The 27,853-nt window shown below is 45.3% G+C and overlaps 1 protein-coding gene across 1 annotated transcript; it reads right to left on the bottom strand.

Moving 5' to 3' along the window:
• Nucleotides 1-1,022: 1,022 nt before the first annotated feature.
• Nucleotides 1,023-27,437, bottom strand: LOC311350496 (uncharacterized protein). Its single transcript, XM_084470515.1, has 8 exons — nt 27,043-27,437; nt 14,954-15,969; nt 9,514-9,678; nt 6,059-6,221; nt 3,863-3,987; nt 2,918-3,045; nt 1,561-1,667; nt 1,023-1,048 (listed from the first exon to the last, which is right to left on the bottom strand). Exons 1-7 carry the CDS (start codon nt 27,122-27,124, stop codon nt 1,568-1,570), a joined length of 1,779 nt encoding a protein of 592 aa, XP_084326641.1. The 5' UTR covers nt 27,125-27,437; the 3' UTR covers nt 1,023-1,048; nt 1,561-1,567.
• Between the last annotated feature and the right edge of the window lie 416 nt (nt 27,438-27,853).

Below are 27,853 nucleotides of genomic sequence, written 5' to 3'. Positions count from 1 at the left end.
GAAAAGATTTACTTTACTTTCTTACATAAATGAATACAATGTAAAAAACAAGAGTGGCATTTTGGTTGAGTAGCTATAACTATAACATGGCCTTTGCTCCTCATTGGATGCCAGAGATGGTCAGTGACATCACACAGTGAAAGATCACATGACCTTGGAGAATAGGGAGAGGTGGTTATCTCACCGGTCTTGTATATACATATATATATATATATATATATATATATATATATATGAAGATAATAACAAGCTAAATAATATTATTATTATATTGACAGCAGAATTCACCAGCCCTTATTATTTTAAACTGCACAAAGACAATCCACTTATACTCTCCCGTGTGCACACACACACACACACACACACACACACACGCACACACACACACACACACACACACACATACACTGTACAGCCATTTTGTACACATTAACAGGATGAAAACAGATAAAAAGCAGCTAGTAAAAGGCTTTGTATGTTTCACATTGGATGGATAATCGGTATAATCTGTTCCACTTTGCACACTGAAGAGAACTCTGATTTCAGATATAAGCCCATCATTTTAATGGTAGTTTCTGTTCCCTCACTTATGATCGGGTTGTAAGCCTAAATGGACGGCATGCAAATGGACATTGTATTGAAACGTTTTCTTTCTTTATACAAATTTGCACCACTGTCGCTTCAGTTCAACAGAGATCGAATAAGAGGATTATACAGAAGTATACTGGAAGTTCCAAATCAAATACAATGATTTTCTTTGTCCCATCGTAGCCTGAATATATTTGGATAAATAGAGAAATCAGCCCCCTTTTTGCGTGCAAGATTACATACCCCGATTTAATGTTTTATGAGGAGTCCTTCCTTTTATTTAAGTATCTTTTTTTCATTTCTTTTTCCAACTCCCATTCCTCAAATGTTCAGTTCCACCTCTTCATTTTCCAGCCTTGAAATCTCTCTTGTGTTCAACGTCTCCGTGTCCCTCCTCATCCTCCTCTTCATCATTGTCATCGGGGCAGACTCTTCCCACACGCGGCCATCTGGATCATATCTGGGTTGGGGTGGGGGGGGACAAAGACACACGGTGTTGGCAGTTTTCTCTTTTACTCATTATTTTCTTGGAGGAAAAGTGCTGCCTCTTCATGTGTTCTTTGAGATATGCCCCCCCATGTGAACCCTAGCCCCCATCCCTGCCTTGCCCTACTTAAACACTCACCATAAGTCATCCATAAAACAATATCACTAATGGGAGCTCACTGTGTTAGATTACTTAGGTTAATAATATAAGGCCTTAGGCCTTTGTTTGTGTGAACTTTGTGAAACTTATGCTAATAATAATCTTGAATGTTTCCTCAAACAACATAGTTAGTTACTGTAACATGATTTCAACTGTTAAATAATGGTCACTACTATTAGTTAATTAGTTACTGTTAGCAGTTGTTGGGTAATATTTGTTGCTGTAATCTACAGTTAGTCATCAGGTAGTTATAAGTTAGTGAGTGGTGTTAGGTATTTGGTGTGTGTGTGTGTGTGTGTGTGTGTGTGACAGGTGGAAAGCCCTACCTCATGCCTACTGAAGCCAGCTGAGATCCAGTTGGTCCTGCTGACCCAGGGTGATCATAGAGTTCCGGTTCCTGCTCCTGGGAAGCTCCACCGGTCCCAGATCAGGCCTTTGGAGGGGAAAACACGTTATATTGCTGAAGGCAATTTCATCAGATTCCTAATCTAGAATGCAGTTTATTCCTGGGAGGAGTGCTCTTGCTCTCGGTAAATGAACACTGGCTGGTTGCCATATCCTCCCAGACTCCAGCGTTTTAAATCCACCAAGGAATCCTAGGAATACCTCAACCCTGACACCCCTGCCTCCCCCCTGTTCCCCACGGGCCGATGCCAAGATCCTTTAGCGAGAGGCAACCCGCTCACAACAGGAGAAATAAACGGAGAAGCGAGGGGCCAAAGTCTGATCTCTCTTTACTTGTTGCTCTCTCCTCCAACTCCTATGAGAATTCTGTCTTCTTAAAACCACAAAGAGAGTTGCATTTGTATGTTGACACATCTGCCACGTATAATCAGTTGAGGACCCAGGAATTTCGGTTGGCCTATCCAACGCCAGCAAACCGTCACTTGTCGTTCAGCGTCGGCCACCGCTGTCAACACATTTGACCCCCAAAACAACCCCAAAGGCCTTTGTTTTCCCTCCTTCCCCTGCTCTCCCTGCTTTGCTGCGACCACGCTGGCTGTTATTCAATAGAGTCAAATAACTTGCATTCCATCACTTCTTTTTTAAATGCCTTGTTTTGTTCGGCAAGCAGAGGAGGTAAGCACAGCTCCTTTTCAACACTTTTGAGTTGGTGCCATTTCAGCTTTACAGATTAACCACAGCGTACAAGTACAATGCATGCAGTGTACCGCACAGCGGTTTTGACTTTGAAAAATAGGCTCCTATTGGCTCCAATTGTTGAGCACAAAGCTTTCATTTTGTTATATGATTCTAAATTTGTTTGGATAATATACAAATTTCCAAATAAAATAGGACATTTAGGTTATGATCATGTCCCGACTGCGGGAATGCAATTACCTCATTTTATTTGTAATCACTTCTACTCATAGTTATTATTGCTACGGTTATATAATGAGCTGGTAGTCGTTTGTTTTCAAAAGTCATTAGGACTGCTTGTTTTCAAGAGGCTCCGTGTTTAGCAAGACTGCCAATGAAATCCTACCGCCAGCTAGCGGCGGAAGGAGACAAGCTGGGATACCTCACCTGTACAGCTGGGGGCAGTACCTCACCTGTATACATGGGGGCAGTACCTCACCTGTACAGCTGGGGGCAGTACCTCACCTGTACATATAGGGGCAGTACCTCACCTGTACACATGGGGGCAATACCTCACCTGTACACATGGGGGTAGTACCTCACCTGTACAGCTGGGGACAGGACATCTTCAGCGATGTGGGTGACAGTCCCAGTCTGCTGCTGCTGGGGTTCCTGAGCTTGGCTCGCCTCACTAGGTCTTTGACTCGTCCCCATGTGTTGTTCTCACTCAGCTGTACACACACACACACACACACATTTAATTTCCTGCTTTTGATTTGGTGATGTCAGGTGAAATAGCATCTGAGCGTCTTGTCTCCATGTGGGAAACAGGGCTCAAAAATACCAAAAAAGACAGATAAGAATAGGAACCTAGTTATATATTTTAGTGGAGCGTAGTCAATTAAATATGTCATATGTATGGGAAGATATCCTCTCTCTCTCTCTCTCTCTCTCTCTCTCTCTCTATAAAGTATATATAGTAAATTGTGCTACAGCACTACTTTTTTGTTCCTTCCTAAATACCTAATGATCATGTCATCTTAAGCAGGTCATCCTTAAGCCTTACTTAACTTATCTTATCAGATCTTATTTGATCTTGTGTGTTCCCCCTGCACCGCTTCTCTGAATATCCATCCATGCAATCCACTCTTCCATCCACCCATGAACCCATTTAACCATTTGTCGATTATTCCAGCTATCCATCCTTCTTGTTTGTCAACCCATCCTCCATCCAGCCATCAAAATATCCATTCATCCAGCCACACCACCATCCATCCATTCATTCCCCCAACATCCACCCACCCATCCTCCCATCTATCCATCCATTCACCCAACCATCCAACCATCCATCCGTTGATTCGCCCAAGCATCCAACCATCTATTCACCCAACCATCCAACCATCTATTCAGCCATCTTTTCATCCATCCATCCGCACCCACTCATCCTTCCATCCTCCTGACCTTCCTTTGATCCGTATGTTGTGTACTATGTGTGTGATGGTATGTTTTTAGAGTGTAGTGGTCCTCAGTGTTGGGACCAGGACTTACCCGTCTCTGGGGGACAGGGGGTCCTCCCTCGGCCCCTGCGTCACAGAGGAAGCGGGTCTCTCCCTCGGTGTAGCTCCTGCGGTTTTGGCCCCGCCTCCACAGGGGCACAGGGCCCAGGGCCCTGCCTGTTTGACAGAGAAAGAGAGAGAGAGAGAGAGAGAGAGAGAGAGAGAGAGAGAGAGAGAGAGAGAGAGAGAGAGAGAGAGAGAGAGAGAGAGAGAGAGAGAGAGAGAGAGATCAGAGGGACAGGAAGTCAGCAGCCGTCGCCTGAGGACCGGGGACAGAGACGTGTGGTTTATATTAACGGTTGAGCCGTACTGGATTTTCAGGGGATTTCTTTCTCCTGGGGATTTTTGTGTGTTTTCAGCCATAAGCCTCACGTTTTCTATCAAATCAACATGTCTTATAAAAGTATAGGGATATACATGAAATATAACTATATATAACTATATTATCACACAATATGAATTGACAGATTGAATCAATTTCATTTTTATTCAGCCGCTAGGCTAGGAAGGTGAGTAAGACATTTGTTTCAAGTCAAACCCTGTCGAGTAAAACACACAGAAAGCATGAATAAGAGAATTTAAAACAAAAAGTTAAATTGTTGATTTAGTGCTTTTAACTTTGTGTGTTTCCATTGTGTATGTTTGCACGTGTGTGAGTTTGTGTGGGAACATGTCTGAGTTTGGGTTAGTGCACACCCTAAAACTGTAGTATGCACGTGTGTGTGTGTGTGTGTGTGTGTGCGTATGTGTTTGTGTGTATGTGTGAGTATGTTTGAGTTTGTGTGTGCACATGTTGGTACTCAGTGCAGGATTGTGTGAGTGGGAGTAAAGACTATTTTGATAAACGGTTATGGAAATCAGTGTCCCAGAAGACCTCCCAACACACACACACACACACACACACACACACACACACACACACACACACACACACACACACACACATATGTGCTTCCTCTCTTATCACGGTCTGACCATGTGACCACAGCCTCCATGTTGTTCTATGGTCCACATGAGACATGTTGTGACCCTTTTGGTGTCTCTTTAAACCGGCATTAGGTTATTATTTCACTACAACCATCACTTTTATTGATAATCAGATATTTGGTTGTGAATCTTCCATGGACAAAAATATCTGGATTGATTTATTTATTAATTGATTTATGACTTTTAATTGGATTCTTGAGCTTGTTGTTTTGAAGTCTCTGAATTATTTTTGGTTTTCTAGGTTTTTTGTCAGCATAATTTATTCAAAAAATCTCCAGGTTTTAACAATTTCCAGGCTAAATCTCCTTGCTTCTCCCTCCACCCTCAGTAATTTTCCCAACCCAGGATAGAGTCTCAGAGGAAATGGAGGAATTCCAGCTTTCCCGGGAATCTGTACGCTCCATCTTTCGTAAGTAGAATACCAGGAATTCCGCTCACCCTGAAACACACACGCTTTCGGTGATGGGGCCACCAAAATATGTCTAACCCAACCGCCCCCACACACACACACACACACACACACACACACACACACACACACACACACACACACACCCGAGTGTCTCAGAAAAAATACCAAAAAAACAGAGCTAGCATAGTGCGCACGTTGCCACGCCATGTGCCTAGCGACACACAAGGTGAGCGGTAAAAAACCTGGAGAGAGAGAGGGAGAGGAATGGGTGACCAACAGGTCACCCATTTTTGTGAAACCCAAGCGTTCAGTGAAAAGCCCCCTCTTTTTCCCAAACAAACCCCATCAGATCCATTTCTTGAAAGAAAGACAAAAAAGCTTGCTAAAGAAACAATGAGTGTAACGTGTGGTAATGTGTGTGTGTTGACGTGTCCCTCTGGAGCAGGTTATGAAACTCTGAGTGGACACACAGGATGGTGTGGAGGTGGAGTCCCACATGGAACGCTTTGAGAACCTCCACTTTTACCTTCTTTTCATGGAGGTTCAACTATCAAAGTTTTATATTGAAAGAAAAAAGAGTGGAAGGATCTGGTAAGTAGTCCCTTTCCAGGGTAATGTGTGAAGATATTATGTATCATAGCGTATTTAATTTAATATTATTTTGGACCTCTTTTATTTACTGAATGCCTGTACAATTCTACCCTATTTTATGTTTCCGGGGCAGAGAAAACATATTTTTTCAAAGTAGGTTTACATTTTTCATCAGTTGTATTCATTTATAGAATGTACCATTTCCGTCAGAGTGCGGGGGCCGGCGGGTGACCTCGTGGATGGTGGATAGGTCCGACAGGGTTCCGCTCAGTGACAGGAAGTCGTTCCTCTGAAGTCTTTTGGGAGGCTCCTGATGGGCCAGCCCGGCTGCTCCACAGCTACAGTGGTGCTGAAAGAAGTCCTGGCGATAGAGAGACACAGAGCGGGAAAGAGAGAGTGAGATACAGGTAACCTTCTGGACTCTTAATTAGAAAGGGTAACTTAACAGTAAAAAGGTCAACAAGCATGTCTCCATTTGCTCAAATTGTCCATTTAAGATAGAAACAATAAATGCTATTTATTAAAAACCAAAGATACAATCTAATAAATATTAACTTAATTGCATATTTATAAGTTATAATGAGTGTAATAACTGATAAGGGGGTGAAGTGGCTATAGTGGCAGCCAAAGTGTGCTGGGTTCAATCCCCAATGTCCACAGCCACAGAAGTGTCTACTAAATGACTGAATATGCCAACATGATATAAATAGTTTTGTTTTGAACAGATGTGTGAGCTTATGCATGGTGCAAGTGCACGTGTAAGCATGTGCGTGTCCACCTCTGTTTGTAGTCCTGAGATTTACTCCTTCCTTAGTTAGGAAGACAATAGAGGATGACAACATCACTTTGGCTCACAGTCAGCCCTCAGATCATACTTATGAACCGCAAGGACAATAACACACTTCCACATGTGCAACAGTAACAATAGTCTGATTCCCATGGCAGCCCAAAGTCAGGATTCTGACCTTAGTATACAGACTAAGGACAGCTTATCACCTACACGCTATAAGGTTTAGTGTAAAGGTTGAAGGTCAGTGTGAATGCATCTAAAGAAACCTTGCCTACATGCTACACACACGCCACACCATCAAATAAAAAACTTTTTCAGCACGTCTCCACAGTCTTATTAGTCACCTTTTCAGCAACGCATGCCAAGAAACTAGCAATAACATCTATCAGGGTAACTTCCCTCTCCACAGCTGAATCAATGTTGTGATGACGTCAAGTAGTCCACGTCGGCAGGCTTAACATCTCACACTGTAATATCATAACATGTTTCCTGTTCTCCCTCTCATACAAACGCCTTCAACGGGCCAGCGATCACACAGCTGGCTCGCATGATTGCTCACTTTCAGGCGATCCGATCAAATCCCAGGAGGATCAAATCCTAGTCCCTGCTTTCTCCTTTTGTCCCACGCTCATATCCCAAGTGGGACTTGGAAATATACCGTGACATATATTATGTCACGGTAGTAAGCTTGACAGATGAAGTTGTTTCCTTACACCGTTTAGCGGGGAATCCGTCCCAGATGCTCAGGAGATACCGCTCAGCTTAGCTGGCACAGCAAAGAGCCAATGACCCACTGGAACAACACTTGTTCACGGGCTCCCCCCCCCAACCATCATCTCCATAGCCTCCCTTCTTGGAGTTCTGTTGCATCACCTGCGGAGGTGTCACTGTTTGTATTTGAAGAAATTCAGTTAGAGGAAACATTTTGAAGTCACTCCTTGGTTTGTTTAGAGAGATCCTCTCCTCCGTACGTTCTCCCACAGGAAGACTGTCCTTTCCTTGTTTTCCCCAAGTAGTCAAACACCCACATACTGATCCCTTTCCAACACCACCACCCCCACCTTAAATACCTCGACGTCTCTTCTCTCCTTTTCGTTCCTTCTTCTCCTCCTCCTCCTTCCCTTTTTTATTCTTTCATTTTTTTCCTTTCCTCCATTCCTCCTTCCCTTCTCCCTTCCCCCCTCCCACCTACCAATGCCTGCCTCCCTGGGGGGGTCACCTCCATCAGACTCCAAAAGGGGGTTCCTTCGGCCCCTCAAAAGACCACTCACCCATGGCCTCTCTCCCCTTCCTCCCCATACCACTGTTGAGAGGGGGGGATTAAGGCAATCATCATCAAAGTGTGTGGAGGTCTAGAAGGAGGGGAAGAGCCATAAGAAGACTTTAGGATATTTTGAGAATGAGCTAACTTTAGCTATGGATCCTCTTTTTAAAAGGTGTCTGGTTTTGGTGAACCGTTTTACTTGTAAAGCTTGCTATTAACAACAAATTCCGTGGTGAATTGATGATGGCCAGGGACAGCATGTCTGTGTGCTATACATATATACATTGTTGTGAATACACTTAGTTGCATCCGTATGCAACTGGATATATCTTCCTAGTCATCCACACTGCAATAAGGTGTAGGTCTCCATCATCCATACGTTGTCACCATCCAGTGCGGTGAGGCTGTGCTGCAGATCATATTCCTCGGTGGTCCAGAAATGCCCCAGCTTGGGAACAGGTTCCTCCACCTCTACTCTGTCCAGCTGTGCTCACTGTGCTGTGGCTGAACGTGGCCTGAGTGGACCCCTACAGACCGAGGGGACCTCAAACCCGTTCAAAGGTCCAGGGCTGGCCTTCCTTTGATCAGCGGTATGGGTGTGTCTCTACTCCATCACTCTGACTGGCTCGTGGCGGACTCATGTGGAGAGGCCCAGCAGGACCCAGGGGACAGCAACAGGGGATACACCTGGTGTGGTCTTGGGAAGGACTGACCTTGTCCCAAATGGTCTGGATTATAGATCCACCCGGAGCTCTGCATTCCTTACATAACTGGAAAATGACTGTCGTCTATATGTGAATGTTCAGGGCGAGAAGCCTTAAGGGAATGGCTGTGTTCATGACAATTTAAAATACTCCACCTTCATCGCTCTCTCTCTATAAACACTGTCTCTTATTCTTCTCCACTTCCTCTTGCTCTCTTCCTCTCTCTCTCATTTCTTTATTTCAACCAATATTTGAAGGCTTTGAAGTCCTGTGTGACTTCCTGCTGAGCTCAAACAGAGCTGCAGTTGAAAGCGTTTCCATCCCCTGGGCGCAAAAATGGCGTTTTCCGTTCAGGACAGAATATATTTATAAATGACTACCTTATTATACTATCCTTGCTTTTTTGCTCAGTAAAAACTGAGCAAAAGAAATGAACAGGTGGAATAACTTTTTCCTCATTGTTAAAAGTATATTTATTAACATTTGTTTTGGTAGAGGGCTCTTTCAATACCTCTGCTGAAATTGAGAAATGATTGTTTATGGATTTCCATTTTGCGGCAGGGGATTTTTAATTTAGTCCATGTTTTCTTTGATTCAAATCTAAACATCTAGATTGTTCCAGATGCTGAGCGAGAGAAAACAAACACTGTTGCCTTGTTAACACAACTATATCAATAGGCACCCAGATACCGAGACAGAGGGATCTATGTCCACTCGGAAGCCAAAAACTCAAACTGGAATCAGGCTTGAAAATAAGCCAATACTCCCTCTTGCTGGGAGCGAAGGCGGGTGTCCACACAGAACAAAACAATGCGTGTGTGCGTGCGTGCGTGCATGCGTGCGTGCGTGTGTGTGTGTGTGTGTGTGTGTAGAGTTTCACTCTACTGCGCCATACCTCTCTGGTCTTGGCAGCCTGGTTGGTCTTCTGAATTCCACAGATCTGCTTCTGCAGCCGGAGGTTGGTCTCCTGGAGATGACCGATCTTCTCGATCAGCCGGCAGATGTGCTCCAGGTAGCCCAGGCCCGAGCCCAGAGGGGTGTTAGAGCCAGCCTGCTGGACCTAGTGAGAACCATGTCTAGAGTTACTACGGCCCTAGAGAGAACTATGTCTAGAGTTACTATGGACTAGAAAACCATGTCTAGAGTAACTGTGGACCTTAAGATTAGAGAAGATGGGTACTTTATTAACCCCCCCCCGTATCAAGGCTGTGTTTTGGCATAAAGCGTGTTCAACCAGAGGTAGAAGATGAATCCTAATGGGGAGTGCTTGGGGCGATCTAATTAATGTGTTAATTAGATCGAGTTTATCTAATTAATGAGTTTATCTAATTAATGTGTGTGCACTTTAAGATGTTTGTGTGTAATTGCATAACTATTTGTGATGGGGTTAGACGCATTCTATGGATCATATACACAACTGCTGCTGAGGAGTTGGTGTGTGTTGACACAAAGCAGATTATGCGTACGAGTGAAACATGTTAAGTGTACATGCAGGAAAACGAGTACAGTGTATTCATTGTACTGTACATACTATTACAAACATTAAGCATACTGGGAAAGGACTGCAGGTTTCAAACCCAATACCCTCCTTGACGTTTATTTTGCGCATGTTTGATCAGTAGGATGTATGTTCCACACAATGTGAATGTTTTTAATGCTATCAGTTTGACAGTGTGTAAAAGCATTCCACTGGCCCAGCGGCAGCTTGTCTCTGTAAATCTGCACTAACACTGAGCAGGGATGAAACGGGATGAGGAACACCACTCTCTTTATCTGCAGGGCTCTCCTCTTCCTCGCGTTTATTGCATAATCATCACATACCACAAGCAGCATGTAGGGTTTTAGCTGGGACTGGTTGATGGATTGTGGGTTCATCGTTCCCGTAGTAATTAAAGATGCATTATGGGGTACTGTGTACTCAAGCATCCCAGATAGCCCCTGGTAACGTATGTTTCTCGCCCCCGACAGGAACGTTGTTATGATTATTAAAGCTGTAGGGTTGAGATAAAGATAAGATAGCAGATATGGAAAGACTGGGTTTACCGTTGTTTAACATTAACTGGCAGGCCATCGCTGTGCCATGAGAGTCTGCTGCTCTGAAACCAGGCAGTCGAGAGGTTAAATTCAATTTGGACGGAATTTTTGTAGAATGTTAAACGTTCAAAGTAAACTGTTAAGAAATCACTGGGGGGGTTTGTTTACGTGTTTGCCGCGGTCTGACGCACCTTGGCCCGGGAGGTGCAGATGTTCACGTTTTGGTGGAAACCAAAAAAAAGCATTCTGAAAAGGTCATTTTCGACCAAATATTTACACAATCGTCAACATTCCAAAAAGCGTCCCAACAAAAGCAGGATGTGAGATCAGGTTGGGGGCCTTCTCACCACCCCCCCCCCCCTCTTCCGAAGCCCCTTTCCCGTGCCACTGACCGCTAAAAAAACCATGGCTTTGGAGAGTGTCTTGCGGAGGTCCGGGACCCAAACAATGGGACACATCAGCTTAACTCATGTCACTGGTTTCCTATGAGGTAGGATGACGTGGTTGCACCACATGCTTTGCCATCAAGTATTTTCCCTGAATTATTTTCTCTTTCTGAGGACATTTGCTTGCAAATGCTTTGAGGATCCATCGTTAAAATGCGTCAGTGTGGGGTCTTGGCGGGAACGGGTTTGTTTGGGTTGAGTCACAAACTCAGTGAAACACATCCATTCACACAGACAATACAGTTTCCCTTCCTCTCTGTACCTTGGAGGGCACTGAAGTAGGAATATGTGGCGGAATGTGAAACTTGTGGGTGGGTGTGGTAGTTCACATGAAACCGTTACACCGTCCCATGGATCGGATTTACATCATATCCTCGGATCAAAACATAGTTTTAACAATGCTGTCAAACATAATTTGACCAAAATCGAAACTTTGAAATTATGCATATTCGTTGCATACATGCTAATGGAATATAATACAGCTTGTATTTGTAAAGCAGTATCCATAGTTGTATTACGTATTCGCTGCATACATGCTAATGGACGATAATACAGATTGTATTTGTAAAGCAGTATCCATAGTTGTATTATGTATTCGCTGCATACATGCTAATGGACAAAAATACTGCTTTTATTTGGTACAGTATCCATAGTTGTATAATTCATCAACCTTCCACAATAAATCAAATGATGGAAAAGTCCCAAGCACCTGCGAGCATGTGAGATCCCAGAATAACAGTGAAGATCTCATGGAAACAAACATGGCCTCCATCTCTGGCCTCCGCTTCAATGTTTCCACCTTCTCTTCCTCAGGGCTGCTTCCCGAACCCTCTTCCAGAAAACATGACAGGGGTGGATAGGAATGAGGCGCCAGATGTGGGGTGAGTGGAGTGATAGCTATAGAGGGAAAGGTACTTTGGATCCCTTCGCCTGGCCCGGAACATCTTCCTGTGGTCTCCTGTGTGCGTACCCTGAAGTATGTCTTTCACCAGGTCACTGTTTGGAGTGGATTCATTCGCCCCTGCCTTGCTCTGTGTCTATCTTATGTTCTGGTTTGGCAGTAATTCACTTTGACCCACATACCAAAAGGTTAAGTTATTAACCTACCATTAAGTTATTATGTAAATGTGTTATAAAGTTCAGTTGGAAAAATAAATGATGCCATCATTTGTGATGTTAGTTTAAAGGTTTGTTAAAAAAAATGTAATCCTTTGCATTTGGAAAGCAGTAAAACATGTATTTGTGGCATAAAATAATTCTGGGATTCAGATAAATTATTCAGTTTGAGATAAACCTACTGGTAATTCCTCTTTTAATTATTATTTAAGTGTGGAAAAACAGTCGCACTCCATGCCTTTTAAATGAATGAATGAATGGCACTTCAAACAAGTCCAGGGTGAGCGAAATTAATCACACATTAATCTCACATGCCTGCAATTAACTGTGAACACTCACGCTACAGCTGAGGAATTTCTAAGAGGCCATTGCGCGGTTTTCAACAAAGCATCAGGGTGTGTTTTCCCAGAGGCAGGTTTTACCACTCAGTGCTGATGAGGAAAGTATGCTTTGAATCCACTCCATAGATATAGAGAACATGATATCAGACAAAATATAAACACGCCTGCATGAATGACAGCACGGGCAGACAAATATTAATACTCCTGCAATTAACTGGAAAAACCCCAACAACAGTTGGGGTTACAGTTACATATCTACAGCGAGGCAAAGCCACCAAAAGAAATAATTTAAGTTTTTTACTTTACCACTTTTTTACTTTTACTTTACCACTTTACCAGCTTCAGTTAAGGCTGTGTGTGTGTGTGTGTGTCCCTCCTCCCATTATATACCTCTTCCATGCACCACAGAGTTTAATTACCAGTGAAAGCAGCTAAAAGGAATTACATTATTGGCAAGGGTGACAAGTGACGACAACTACGATGTGTACGACTGTACCTCCTCTGTCAACGACGTACCTCCCAAACCAAACTGCGGTGGGCCCCAGAGAACACAAAAATTAAAGGAAAACCCCTTGCCACTCTCTCCTTTCCCCACAGGAGCCCTCCGCAGCCTATCAAAGGCCCTTTATCTGGCTAGATATGTGAGTAATTTGAGCTATTTGACACCTGTTTGATGCAACCAGGTAGGCCGGCAAGTTTTGAGGGGCCCCCGTGGGAGAATAGGCCTGCCCTCAGATGAGAGAGGGGCCGGCGGTCGGTGACAATATCTACCGAGCAATCTGCGCTCCCTCAACACAGATGAACAGGTGCTGCGTGACATGGGGGGGGGGACAAAAAACATTCTCTTGTACTGTAAAGAGTGGCGGACCCCTGCCCCCCCTCCCCGTCCGCCCCTGTGCTCTCGTGTGGTTTAGGTTTTCCTGACGGGCGCAGAGATATACAAGCCCCGGCTGGTCCCTTCAAAAGGTTGCTTTGAACGTCACATAGTTATGAACGATGGACAGGAGGAAAGAGAGGGACGGGGAGGTGTTCAGATTCCTGGGAGCTTTGATCCCGCAGTCTAGGAAGATGTTTCTAAAAGATGTTAGAGTGGAAGATGAAGAAATGTACTGTACCTGTGATCTCAGTCCTGGAAACATGGATGGATTCATTGCTCCCTTTTCTTTCTTTTTTTTTTTATTCAATGACAGAAGAAGAACTTTGTTTGTCCTGGGAAATTGGCTGAAGGTCATGAAAGTAACTGTTGGGTCTACCTTCACCGTGGAATTTTGAATCCAATAACAAACCAAAATAAACCCTTTTGAGCCCCTCCCCCCCCTCCAGAGACCCAGAAATCAAAAAGAGTAAAATAAATAACTATGTTAAACCTATACTAACATCGCTCACCTTACCATTGCTCACTTAAATTAATGGATTGTTATTTCTCAATATTGTCACATTTCTGTGTTAAGAATGATTATTATATGTAATCCACAATCCCACTCTATTTTTGTCATATATTGCTATCCTTCTTTTAGTTATAAAAACTTGAACAGATCTCTAAATATGAATTTGAGAACCAGGTCAGGTAATGAAAGGGAGGGAGGGATGGGTTTCCAGGTGGTTATGACAGGTGTTCAGCTCACACACCTGTCAGCTGCTCTTTCAGATGATTCTCTGTTTTAACTTTCTCAAGGTGAAGAAGTCCATCTCTTTTATCCACTGAACTTGAACGATGCCTCCACACTTACCAGGAACTCTTTAGCAAGTCTGCTGTTGAAGTTGGTAGATTAGACTGTCAAACGTCTTTTAAATCACTTCTGCAGATCTTGTATTATAGCTTTTTGTTTTGCCTGTCAAAGCACGTTGGAAATTAAGGTTTTTCTTAAAAAGTTATATCACATTTATTTTTGTCTGGAAGCTTTCCTAAAGCTTTTAAACTCTGCGGATAAGGCTGTCAAACTCTACCATTTTAAATCACATTTTAGAATCAAAATTGTATTAAGGACTTTACATTCGAAGCAATTTAAGGAAGATGATTTTAAAAAGTGCTGTATATTGTATGTATTACTTATTTCCATGCCTCTGCAACCATGATGAAAAAATATGAGGCTGGAGTTAGGACTCTGGATGATGTTCAACAGAGCTACAGGAATAAGCAGAATATGCCAGAAAAAGTGAAGAAACTGTATGTGTTACGTTGTGAAAACCAACTCTGGCAAATTAGTGTCTTGTTGTTGTTTACCGTGACCAAGTTGAGATTCCGTAATTAAGTGGGTGGGGGTGATAATTACAGATAATGACACAGGATGTTGTAAATCTCCTATGGTGACAACTGACAAGACATGGTCTCCTAGAAGAACATAAACACATCTCCTAGCAGAGCCTATACATGTCAGCATGTTCATAAGTCTCCTACCTCGCTAAGTCGGCAGCACTCGTCCATGTAGTCCTCCAGGCTGTCACTTGTACTGCTCTTCCTCAGGGCTGATGTCAGCGGATGGAACACATCTCCCTCTTCCTCACCTTCTTGGAGCTCCGTATTGGGCTGTTCGCTTGGTCTCACGTCCTCCTCCTCCTCAACCGCCGCTTGAGGTTCAGAAGTCACAACCTGAACCACGGAATCTGGAGATCTTTCAAGAACATCTCCACAACAGGCCTCCAACAGGTCCTCCACTACTGTCACGTCCGTCAGCTCCATGCAAAAACTGAGCCCCTCCTCCGTCATTGTTGATTGGTGGAGGGTGTCCTCAAAGTCACCGCCAATGTCCTCAATGTCGTCGCCAACGTTGTCAACGACATCGTTGCCAACGGCGTCGTTGCCAACGGCGTCGTTGCCAACGGTGTCGCCAGTGTCGTTGCCAATGTCCTCAACGTCGTTGTCAACAACGTTGTCGCAAACGTCACTGCAAACGGTGTCGCCAACGTCCTCGCCAACATCCTCGCCAACCTCCTCGCCATCTGCGTCCGTGGTTTGTTTCTCCTGCGACTCACTCGTTGTGCTGGACGATACCCGCTCGTCGGAACCGGGTGCTGAAGCCTTAAGGTGGCAGGAGTCGCACGAAGACTCTCGGCTGTGCACCACGAAGCTCTGCTCCGAGCCCGTCGGCGTGGACGGGGAGTTGGCGCCGCTGGGCAGCTCCACGCCTGAGTCCTCGGACTCAAACTTGTACAGCCGGGGCAGCTGGGAGTCTGAGAACATGGCGCACAGGTAGTTGGGACCGGCGTCCTCCGAAGGTGAGCCGGGCCCTTCGTCGAGGCGAGGGCTCTCCTCTGAGGTTCTGTTCGGCTCCGAGGCCTCGTGCTCAGAGACGGACATGGAGCAGGAGGAGGTGGAGAAGGAATCCTCCGAAACGAGGAGCTTCTCGCTGAAGTTCTGGAAGACCTTCATTTTGGTGAGGACGACCTCGCTGTCCAGTACCATGTCCCCTTTAGCTGGAAGACAGAGGAGAATAAAAACATGTTACATGTTGAACACAGGAAGAGCACTCTCTCTTGGGGGCACAACAGGTCATTGCACTTATCTTCTTGCGTTAACTCCAATTGGTGGCAGGTGTTGTTAATTACCATATAAACTAACATTGCCCACTGACATCATCTAATAGTGATTTGTCTTCTCCCTTTATTGCAGTGCAATTGGATGATTGCTCTTTAATTAGTCAAATTAAATTGCAATTAAAGGTAATTTGAAGTCCTGCCTAGAAGTATCTGGTTGGATGTTGAACTATTTAAAACAAAGTTCTCTTGTTTGCCTGTTGGAGGAATGGGGAATATACTTGGGCATTTTGGACCTCCCTTTTTGTGCGGCATACTTCAGCTGAAGGAAATTTTTTTGGGAAGGAGTTCTTCAGACCGTGAATGACACACAGGCAGCGACTAAATATGCATCTACTGACAGACAAATATTCCATACCGAAAGTCTTCGGCTTTGCACTTAAACAAGCCTGCATTCTTCAACTCGGGGGTGCTCACAAATGCCATAGGACACACACTGTCTGTCCGTCCGTCTGCTCTGAATAACTGTCCAGCTTTGATGTGGCGCTCCATCTTATACCATTACAGGGAGCACTCATATGTGGCCTCTCCTGTTTCCTGCTCAAGGCCATCAGATACGCCTGCCTGTCCCTCACATTTTACACTTTTATGTTGACTTCAATTACCTCGCTAGCTGTCCAGTCCTTCACATAGACTTTTATTTTCTGTTGTTATGTTATGTAAAGCTAACTTTATATAAAACTCAAATATCTCACTCCCGATAGTTCATCGATAGTAAATCACCTCACTATTTAATCAGTCATGTATTGAATAATTGGTTGATATAAGCCTAAACTAGAATAACTTTCAGAATAACAAGTAGTGGTAACTACTAGCCGTAACTAAGCAGCTTAACTAATGGCTAACTGCACATGCAACCTCATGAAAGCGGCTATTTGAGGTGGGGGTAGTTCCCCTGCTGTGAAATCACACCTGAACAATAGACAAGGTCTGGCATCTTTCTGCCCGCTTGAATCAGATATCTTCCCAAGGCAAATATGAGATTATAAAGTGCTTTGAAGTCATAAATCCAGAGTTTCTGTTTGCTCTTGAGAGAAACTCAGTCAATGGAAACTGTTCTCTTTTGGATAAAAAACAATCTGTGGTCTATTTAGACTGGAATAGGCTTGCTGTCTTCTTGGTAAAAAAGGGAGAATGTACTTTTTATTCATTTATTCTCTAATGTGGACATGTATATGGAAATGTGTACACATTCAATGGCTTCTTTCTTTGGTGGTTTAGAAGTTGACATTATGAATGTTGGAGAAGGACAGTTGGAAAGAAACAAAACAACTGAAACTATCTACTCGTTTACTCCATGGATGTATAAGTACAACCGCCATACAAGTGGTACTGTAGCATAGCAAACAGCATATATCATTAGAAATGGGGTTTTTGTACTTTTTTTTTTTCATGGAATGTTGGACACAACACTCAGATCCCTGTTTTATTTCACACTGAAGCAATTCGGTTTTTTTAATGTCTTGTTTTGATTTCTGGGGCACCAAAACAGCGACTCTGTCCTGTTCAGTTTGAGAAAATAAAAGCCCCCTGTTGTGATTGCAGTGTTCTGTGATAGGAGGACAGCTCTGCTAAAACAGCGATAGCAGCAGAGCAGGTCTGCTGGAGTGATACCAGCCCTGGACCTGAACCAGGCTCTGTCTCTCTTCTTTTTATAAACATCAACACCACTGTTTTCCAAAGAGGAGTCAAGCTGTTTGGTCACAGGTGTCAGCCAATGATAAAGTAGTGCACTGTTGTAGATATATAACGGGTTCACAGATAAGATCAGCATTTGGGAGTGAAATTAATAGGAAAAGGCACCCTTTTTACAGTGAGGAGAATGTGTATTTCATATTGCCGGTAACTATTGCAACCGTGAAGCCAAAAACTCCTCCTTATATGACGCAAAACTTCCAATTACAATAAATCATCTGCTATGCCTATCGGGTGTATTTTACGTTACTAATTAGCTATAGCACACTGGAACAGTTGTATAGTGGCTTGTAGATAGTGATGAATATTTCTTCTTTTTTTTTTAGAAGTGGGAAAACTCACAATGCCTGAACTCGGATTTTCAGTTTGATAGCAAACAGAAGCAACGGCTATACATAACTCACATGATCTCTGAGCGGAAGCAAAGACGCCCACTTCCTGTTTTCTATGAATGCTGGGAAACAGCTATTAAACCGTTTTCACGGCTTTAGCTCTAGCAACGAGACCAGCTTTGTCTCTAGCTGAGACGCCTTTGTTTCTCCAGGATGACCTCCGAAGGTCCAGGGAGGGACAAACACCCCTGTGATGGCTTTGTTTTTCGTTCTTCTCTGTCCCTTGTGTAATGCATGCCCCCAAGTACTGTTTTAACATGATGATGTCAGCACCGCTCACAGTAATTACACAAACAACTGTGATGATGTCTTAAAGACGCGTGTGCATGCACCCACATGCACATGTCTGGTGAGGTAGCATCTTGTAATGACTGCAGTAGATAAGAAAAAGGACCCTACAGCTAGAGACACAACTCAACAGATGTCGAAAACAATCAAAGTATAAGTAAACCAACCAAACCAGCTATTAACAGACCAACCGAAAACAACTACCCAACATATCAACCTGCCAAACAATCAACGAACAACCAGACAAACAACAAACCGACAACACATGTAGCAATCATCTCACATTACTTAACGTTTCTCTTGCCACATCGGTGAGACTAAGGCCCCGTCCCAATACCTCCCCTAACCCTAGATTTTTGCCCTAACCCTATATTTTGCGCATTCTCGTGTAGGGGTAGGGTGTCCCATTACTGTAGCGAGCAAGGGGGAGTGCTATTTTGCCCTTATAATCAACCCTCAAAACATAGTGAGGTCCGATGCATGCTTAAAACAAAGTGGAAGATTTACTGTTGAGGACACTCCAAACCAAGTGGAAGTTTTAAGGGGGGAGAAATGGGACAGGGCCTTAGATCTGTCAACACCCTACCCACTTGCAGTGTTTAATTTCATGAATACAGATGTAACGCTATAGGTCATGCACCAACCGATGTGTAAGCAAGACATGACTTCACTCCAGGTGTTTCTCACCGGCACTTTGACAGGCCACCCGACACCTGTGACTGCCTGCGACACTTGTGACATCCCAACACTACACTTCTCAGGGCAGCCAGAGAAGAGAGGATGCCAGACAATTTCTATCATTCATTCAGCAGATGCTTTTATACAAGAACGCTTCCAAGGGAGACTGAGGCCAATCAAAGCATACGATCAATATCGGAGCGACAATACATTTAGGTGAATTCTTAACTGTACAATCAATTCATCATAGTGTCATATCTTTGGGAATTTCAATCAGGGCATTGTGACGTTGGACGTTTGTAAGTCCCCGATAAGCAATAACCATTCTAAATCCCTCAACTATTTTCAATCAACGAGAAGTACACATGACCTCTCTAAAAGCAACATATAGCACCCTGGAATATGAGTAATGCATCCCGTGCGTGCTCCCGTCCCGTGAGAGAACGAGCACATCGAGTTCAACAGAGGCAAGCGCTGGATCAAAACACCAACCCCAGAATGTAGGTCACCAGCTACGCCGGATATGAAATGGAATGAATGGCAAAGAATTTTTTGTCCTCTTTATTAAATCCTGCTCTTGCACACTCTGCAATGTGTTGTGTGTTTCACAGCTAGAGTTGATACTAAAAGATTACACCATTTGGTTTCACGCTCCATGGATTCAGGTTGTCCTATGAATGAAGAATGAGAGGGATGGTTAAATATTTACAGAAGGAAAAACCTATTGAAGGAAATAGGAGTATTTTGTTATTTTCTGTTAAGTTTTTCAATAATGCTTTGAGTGACGTGGTTTTAAAGCTAGGCTGGAACATACAAATTCTCTTTACATCCTGACAGCAATCACTAAATCAAATGCTTTGACAAAAAAAGAAAATAACCTGGTATCTTTGGCTGTCACAGGCCTGTAATACGCCCATCCAATCATTTCAATCTATCCTACGTGAAATTATTGGATGGCCTTACCTACCTGAGTGCACTCTGCCCCACAGGACCCAAGCCTTCCACAAGGCTACGCCGAACTATTATATGCAAAAGCTAGCAAGCTAGTCATATGTTTTGAGGGATTGACTCGAAAGTCAGTCAAAAAGTCACCCCCTTTCATACAGGCCTTCCTCTAAAGTTTAGAGGAAGGCCTCAATGGAAGGGGGGAATTTTTTTCGGTTGGACACCTTCAAATCCTGCTTACACTGGGCAGTTTCCCATAGCTTTAATAATGACAAATAACTTAGAATGCGGTTATTAAGTGGAAGGTCCCGGATGTGGAAGAGGGAGTGGCGGGTTGTTATAGACCTGTTTATCCTGCAACTGCCGTCTGCTTCTTAATTAACAGTTTGGAGATGAAACCTGATGATATATAAGTCATAATCCTCCGTCGCCGCCGCAGGAATGTACGAAAATAAGAAGGCTCTCTCCTGAAATTACAGCGAATGATGCATCGGACAGGGATGCAGGGAAAACAAAAGAACCGCTGTCTTATCTTCTTGTTCCCGCGCCACTGTTTCCCTGTGAAGGACCTCCAGACAATAACAGCAGAGTACAGGTAGACTGTAATTACACGGTGAATCACCTCACCAGCTCAGCCGTGTCACTCAACCCCCACCCCCCCCAACACAGACACACACACACACACACACACACACACACACGTGCAGATAACGCCAGCGCAGGTGCTCCAGTGTCACAACACAAACAAGATATTCTATCCTGTAATTGTCTCGCTCCGTTCTGAGTCAGCCTGTTTCCATTCTGTGTCCCCGAATAGACCTCCAAAACATGTCATTACAGTGCTGGCCCCGGCCAGAGGACACATCCTGATCTCACCTCCACACACACACACACACACACACACACTTTCCACCCCTTTCACCTCTAACCATACACACACACACACACACACACACACACACCTTCCACCCTTTCACCTCCAACTACACATACGCACACACACACACACACACCTCTTCCACCCCGATCGTCTCCAACCACACACACTCACACACACACACACACACACACACACACACACACACACACACACACAACACACAGACACACACAACACTTCTTCCACCTCTGTTCAGCTCAACCCACAAATGCATCCACACCTCCTCCTACACCCCCCCCCCCCCGATCACCTGCACCCCCCCCACACATCTCCATCTCCCCCATCCGGATCTCACTGCCTGCACACAACAATTATTTCCACCTGCCCCGTCCCCTCCCGTCCACCTCCAGCCCCAACGCCCTCCAACACCGTCCACCTCCACCCTGACACACCTGCACCCCCAACCCCTCCTCCCACCTCCCCACTCCCCTCCTGCGCTACCCCATCCTCCCCACCCACATCCATTCCCCCCACCCCCCCTCTAGGGTCAGCCAACCGTGGCCGTCCTCCGCTAAGATCCAACATCAGCCCCGACATTCCTCATAGTCATGATGTTGTCACTGGGGGTTGCCAAAGGGTTTCTTTTTTTAACAAAGGGATGTTTCCAGTGTCTTGCCGAGGGTGTGTGTGTGTATTTGGGGTAGGATTTCTTCTTCTTCTCCTGCTAAAGCCAGAGGGTTGGCCTTTCTGGGCCCCCTCCTCAAAAGCCTGGGCCTGAGGTAGAGCTGCATGGGAATAAAGGCCTAAGCTGCCTGGAAGCCTGGAAGGTCCCTGGGACAGGAGCCCGCCAGAGGCTGACTGGAGGGGTCCGGGGTCACTGGGCCAAATGTGTGTGTGTGTGTGTGTGTGTGTGTGTGTGTGTGTGTGTGTGTGTGTGTGTGTGTGTGTGTGTGTGTGTGCATGTGTACCTGTGTGTGTGTTTGTGCGTTTGTATGAGTGTGTTTGAGTAGCTGTATGTACATGCTTGAGAACGCTAGTTAAAATGTCGGTAAGTGTGCAACTATTTGTGTGTATGTTTAAGTGTGTGTGTGTGTGTGTGTGTGTGTGTGTGTGTGTGTGTGTGTGTGTGTGTGTGTGTGTGTGTTGAAACCCCCTGAGGCTCTTTCACCTGTACATTCCTTTCCCGTTTCCTACTCTGTCCCAACGCCCAAAACACGCCTCATTAACACGTGATGGATGCTCCAGACAGCCATAACACGCCTGGACCGCGACACACACACACGCACACACACACACACACACTCACCCACAGTCACATACACACACACTCACACACACACACACACACACACACACTCTCTCTCTCTCTCTGTACGTCTTAGAAGTGTGAGTATGACTATGTCTATATAGGACTCAGTGTGTGTGTGTGTGTTGCTGACTGTGGATGTGCATTACTACGTGTGTGTGTGTGTGTGTGTGTGTGTGTGTGTGTGTGTGTGTGTGTGTGTGTGTGTGTGTGTGTGTGTGTGTGTGTGTGTGTGTGTGTGTGTGTGTGTGAGAGAGAGAATAAATACATATTCATGAGTGTGTGTGTGTGTGTGTGATAATAAAACTGAAGGAAGCTGCTCCTCCTTAGCAGGTGTGTTGTGTAGCTTCATGCTAACGCAGGTCTTTGGGAGGTCCTGGGGTGATTGGTGGAGGTTGGGCTTGGGGGAGGGGGTTGTGCAGGCATGCAGAAGCCCATGAGGACTTAGCTCTTGGGTCAGCTGTCCCCCCGTCCCCCCAACCCTCCACCTCCACCTCCGCTCAGGACAGGTCACCAACAGGTTGTGACAGGACAGCTATTTTTACGACCTGTTGGATTGTGGGTGTGTTGTTTCTTCTGCTCCCTCTCTGGGTGGTCAGCGGCCGGGAGGAATGACCACCAGTCCCCCACCCCCGTCCCCCGTCCCCCTCCCCTCCTCTCAGACCCGTCTTAAGGGTGTCACCGAAACAGGACCCTCAGATGGAGGTTACAATGGAGACATTTCTCAGACCTTTTCTGCACAGTTTTGCACTCTGTGATACGTAGTCAGTGATTCAAGTTTGACTCATAAGTGCTGTTTTAAATGTGTTCAAAGGCAAAATCAAAATTTTGACATTTCATACCACAGACAAATTTGACTCAAACTTATTCAAGTTTAGTATTAGTATATGTTTATATTCTGCAAATAGATTTACTTGTATGATATCTTGTTTCTGTGGCAGTTGAGGACAGCATTTTAAGTCGGTATACACAGAACAAGTAAGCATAACTGTCACAATGATTTGTGAATGTTCTGTTTGTTTTAATACTAAATATATAATATATAACCATGTCCATAACAAAACACAGAAGGATAAGTGTACATTAGTGTAGCCGTGAACATCTGAACGAGATAGTTTAATGCTCTGTAAATATTTAGACACATGTACTTGTCTTTTGGGCTGGTTTATGTTGAGTGGGAACTCAGGACCAGTGAATTACTGTGGTCTAAACACTAGCCAACTGGAACATTGGAATAAAATTTGGCCTGGAACTAAGTTTGCCTTATTTCCTCATCAACTGACAACCAGCAATCACCGGGCCCCTGACATCCAAGAGTCTTCATCGTCCTGGGACCCTGAGGGGCCGAAGAAGCTTGTGTCAGGTGACACAAACCAGAAGCTGCTGATGGGGCAGTTAGGTGAGACATACCCCTCTCCCCCCTCTCCCCCCCCCCGTCCCATCACTCGCAACCCCCCCCCCCCCCCCCCCCAATTAAAAGCCCAAGCACCCCCTCCTCAGTTGTCTCTGCTGTACTGAGATCCTCCTCCACCTCCTCCTCCTTCTCCACCTCCTCCTACTTCCTCCCCTGACTGCCATATCACCAACCCTCTCCAGACACTTCCCAGACCCAGCACCCCCTCTCCTCCTTATCAACTCACACTAACGTCCAGTCACCCCAGCTGCCAGCTCCCCGCACCCCCGTCCACCACTTGCAGCACACCCCCTTCCAGCGCCACCCCTACAAGCTCCACCACCTCTAAACCACAACCAGCACTCCTAAAGAGAGCCACGACCACTGACACCACCCCATACCACCACCATCACCACCACCCCTAAACATCAGCAACTCCACCACCACAACCAGCAGCACTATAATCACCACCACCATTTCCTTCCACCACCACCCCCAAACCACCACCTTCTCCACCATCACCACCAATACTTTCTCCACCACCACCACTCCGACCACCTTCCCCATCACTCCTTTCACCACTCCTACAATCCCTTCCAGTCCACTTTAGAGATCTTCCCAGCATCTTCCCTTATCAGACACAGGATAAGGTAGGAATGCACAGGAGCTCTGTACCGTCCCACTCTCCCCCATCCCCCCCCCCCCCCACCCCAACCTCCCCTCACCCCCCAGCAATGCATTCGAGGAAATGGAAAAACGTGAGTCAACGACTTCCACCCTTAATACTCTTTAATGCAACAACATGAAAGGCTTAGTTGTCTGTAGTTGTGTGTGTGAGGAGCACTCCCTGCCCCCGCTCACGTTGGCATATTTCACGGTCTGAGTCACGAGCTGGAAGGGCCGTTCCCTGAAGCCGTGTTGAGAGAGACAGAGTGGCGCAACATTTTTCAGTTGCTCCTCGCAGTTTTCACACTCTTGGGTGGAAAAGCTGCTCTGACAACTTGAACCTGAACATATTCCATCGAGGTGTGTGTGCGTGCGTGCGTGCGTGTGTGTGTGTGTGTGTGTGTGTGTGTGTGTGTGTGTGTGTGCGTGTGCATGTGTGTTATATTGTGTGAATGTGTGTCCATTGTTTGCTCTCCATGCCAGGGAGATGTACAATGGCATATCAGTTCCCCTGAACCTCCTCCTCCTCTCCCTGGATCCCCAACAGCGAAGTACACAAGGGAAGGCCAATAAAGGACAGTTCCCCTCTGTAACTGTACACAATGTGGGGCGTTTATTACCTTTAGAACCACGGCCGTGTCGCCTCCAAACCCATGGCAAACCACTTGTTAGGGCAGTCTGTCTCTTTCACAATGGCCACAATGAGCTGATTCCTCAGTCTCAGTCGGGTCAAGTTAATTTGTGCAGCCCTTCATCACAGCTACAGCTACAGTCTCACAGGGTTCACAGGCCTCACCTTATTTGACCCCCCCCCAACCCTTAGACCCTCACCGGGGCTCAAAGGAAAAGCCCCCCAAAACCCAGAGGGAAGAAACCGAGAGAAGGAAAACAGAAGAGGGGGTCCCTCCTTCTAGGGATGGTTAGGAGGGCAATAGAGACGGATGTATAATGGTAACAAGGTGTGAATGAAAATCTCTCCCTCACATGACAAAACATATTGATTATTTTCCTGTAACACGTGTGGTTTCAACCAGTGCTCCGGCAAGAATAGATACTGATGTATCTGATATACATGCACACACGTCCACACACACACACACACACACACATACACACAAAATCTCTCATTACATTACAGTTTTTAAAGATGTGATATGGCTCAATGTGATTCAATCTATCAGTACAGAGTGGAAAGTTATTGTCGGCTGACATTTATTTTCAAAAAGTAGCATGTTCATAATTCTCAGAAACGGATTACTTATTATGATCAATGATATTGATTTTTATCATTAAACCAACTCAACTGTGATGCATGAGAATTAACAGATTGATTTTCCATTCTGTTATCTGAACATAGCCTACATGTGAAATGCTGTGGAACAGGAAGACTGTAGGGATGGACTGGGTTTGAAATGAAGTGGGGGATTTTAACTTGGGCCATGAGGTACAAGCACACACATACACACTAAAACACACACACACACACACACACACACACACACACACACACACACACACACACACACAGAGCTCTCCCAGCTGCTGAACCTGAGCTAGAAGTAATGAGGTAGAATAAGGGCACCGGTGTGTCGTTTTCCTACATAAATCTGCTGTGTTCACGACCATGTTTGGCCTGGTGGTCTGATATCTCCTCATGGTGGGCTGAGCTTGAGGCTTGGATGTTACCACTACAGAGCATTCATTCTGCTGTCTGTCTGGTTGTATGCCTTGAGTTGAGCCATTGCTGCTGGGCCCCCACACATCCTACACACCACACTTTAGGAACTTGTATTTCTTATGTTCCTTATATGTGAAAGCGTATTTGGCAATGAAAGTCTTTCTGACTCTAGTGATCTAATTGATTCTTCTGTTACAGAAATGATATGATGCATGATTACAAACCTCATCTATTTATTTATTTAGAAGAAGAGTGGGACTCTTGTTTATTTATATCAAAACAACATTATTTGAAAGCTCTTCACTTTGTTTTGATCGGTTGAACATTTCAAACACCTGGGTTTGACAAGCGCATAGGAGTTTGTCTTTGAATTGTTAAATCAACAGCCACAGCACCTCTGACACAATCCAAAAAAAGTCACTATTTCTGCTTCACAACTCTTGGCTCCAATTAAACCCTTATCCAATGTTCAGAGCTGGAGTGGCTGGGGCAAATAACGTTCCAACTCCATTTAGTGAACCAACCACAGGGCTAGCACTCACTGTTTAAATTCCCTGGTTGACACACACACACACACGCACATGCACACGCACGCGCACGCACACGCACACACACACATAGGTACTTTACAGAAGAACACCAACCACTAATCAAACCCTGGGATCCCCTAGACAGACACATCTCTGTGTTTGTGTGCCAGGTGGAATAAAACACCAGTCGGGGAAGAAGGAGAAGGGGGCACCCTCATGATGAGAGTGTCGGGCTGGCAGATGAAAGACTGAAGCCCCGTCTGAAGCAGAACTCATATTACTAAACAGGAGAAGAGAAGGAAGAGCACCTTGATGTCAATTACAGCTCTGGCTCTCTAACGCCATAGCATATCTCCTCCGACCAGACACCTCAGCTTTAATTGGGGAGTTATGAGTTCACTGGAGGAAAACAGAGAGGAGAGGAGCGAGGGGGAGATGGAGGAGGATGAGAAGGAGGATGAGAAGGAGGAGGAGGAGGAGGAGGAGGAGGAGAAGCCCTTACCTTTCCTCCACGGAGCCAGGATGGAGAACGACCTCTGCCAGGAGGTGAACCCCAAGCCAGCCTTTCGCCTCTTCAAACTCATGACGATGACAGAGATAATCCCTGCTCCCAAAAACAACCCAAAAGAGACGAAAACAAGAAAAACAAAAACAACCCAAAAAGTCCTCAAGGTGTCCTCATGATGTCTTGCCGTTAGCAGTTAAACGTTTCCAAGTCTCCTTCTCCGTTCCGGTTCAGCTTTGGTCCAGGTCTGGAGGAGGGGAGGGGGGGGGGTCTCAAGGAGGTTTAGTAGTCCAGCCATGGGTGGGCAGCACCTGGGGAACTGAGGCTAGAGCCTGCTGAAGGGTTTCCCCAGAGGGAGGTCATGGTGCCTCAGGGCCTCTCCTGATCCTCGTTCCAGCTCCTGTAGCTCTCTCTCTCTCTCTCGTCCCTGCTGGCTGTGCCTGTGCTCTCTGACTCTCTCTGAGAGTGTGTGAGGGAGTGTATGTGTGTGTGTGGGAGAGACAGTGTGTCAGTGAGCATGGGAGGAAGAGCTTGAGTCTCCACTCCTCCAGCTGGGCAGGGAAGAAGGAGGGGAGAGGTGGGGTGTGTGTGTGTGTGTGTGCGTGTGTGAGTGTGTGTGTGTGTGTGTGTGCGTGTGTATGTGTGAGAGATAGAGGGAGAGAGAGAGAACTTGTGTGTATGTCTATGTGTGTGTGTGTGTGTGTGTGTGTGTGTGTGTGTAGTGGGAGGAGGATATAGGGGGGTGTGGCTTATTTTAGGCAGTACCCTCATATGTCACATGGCTTCTGGGAAAAGTGGCGTAAGGCCA

This window comes from Micromesistius poutassou (genome assembly GCF_964030765.1).
Source record: "Micromesistius poutassou genome assembly, chromosome: 7".
Taxonomy (NCBI): Eukaryota; Metazoa; Chordata; class Actinopteri; order Gadiformes; family Gadidae; genus Micromesistius; species Micromesistius poutassou.
This window is presented reverse-complemented; position numbering and strand designations above follow the sequence as displayed.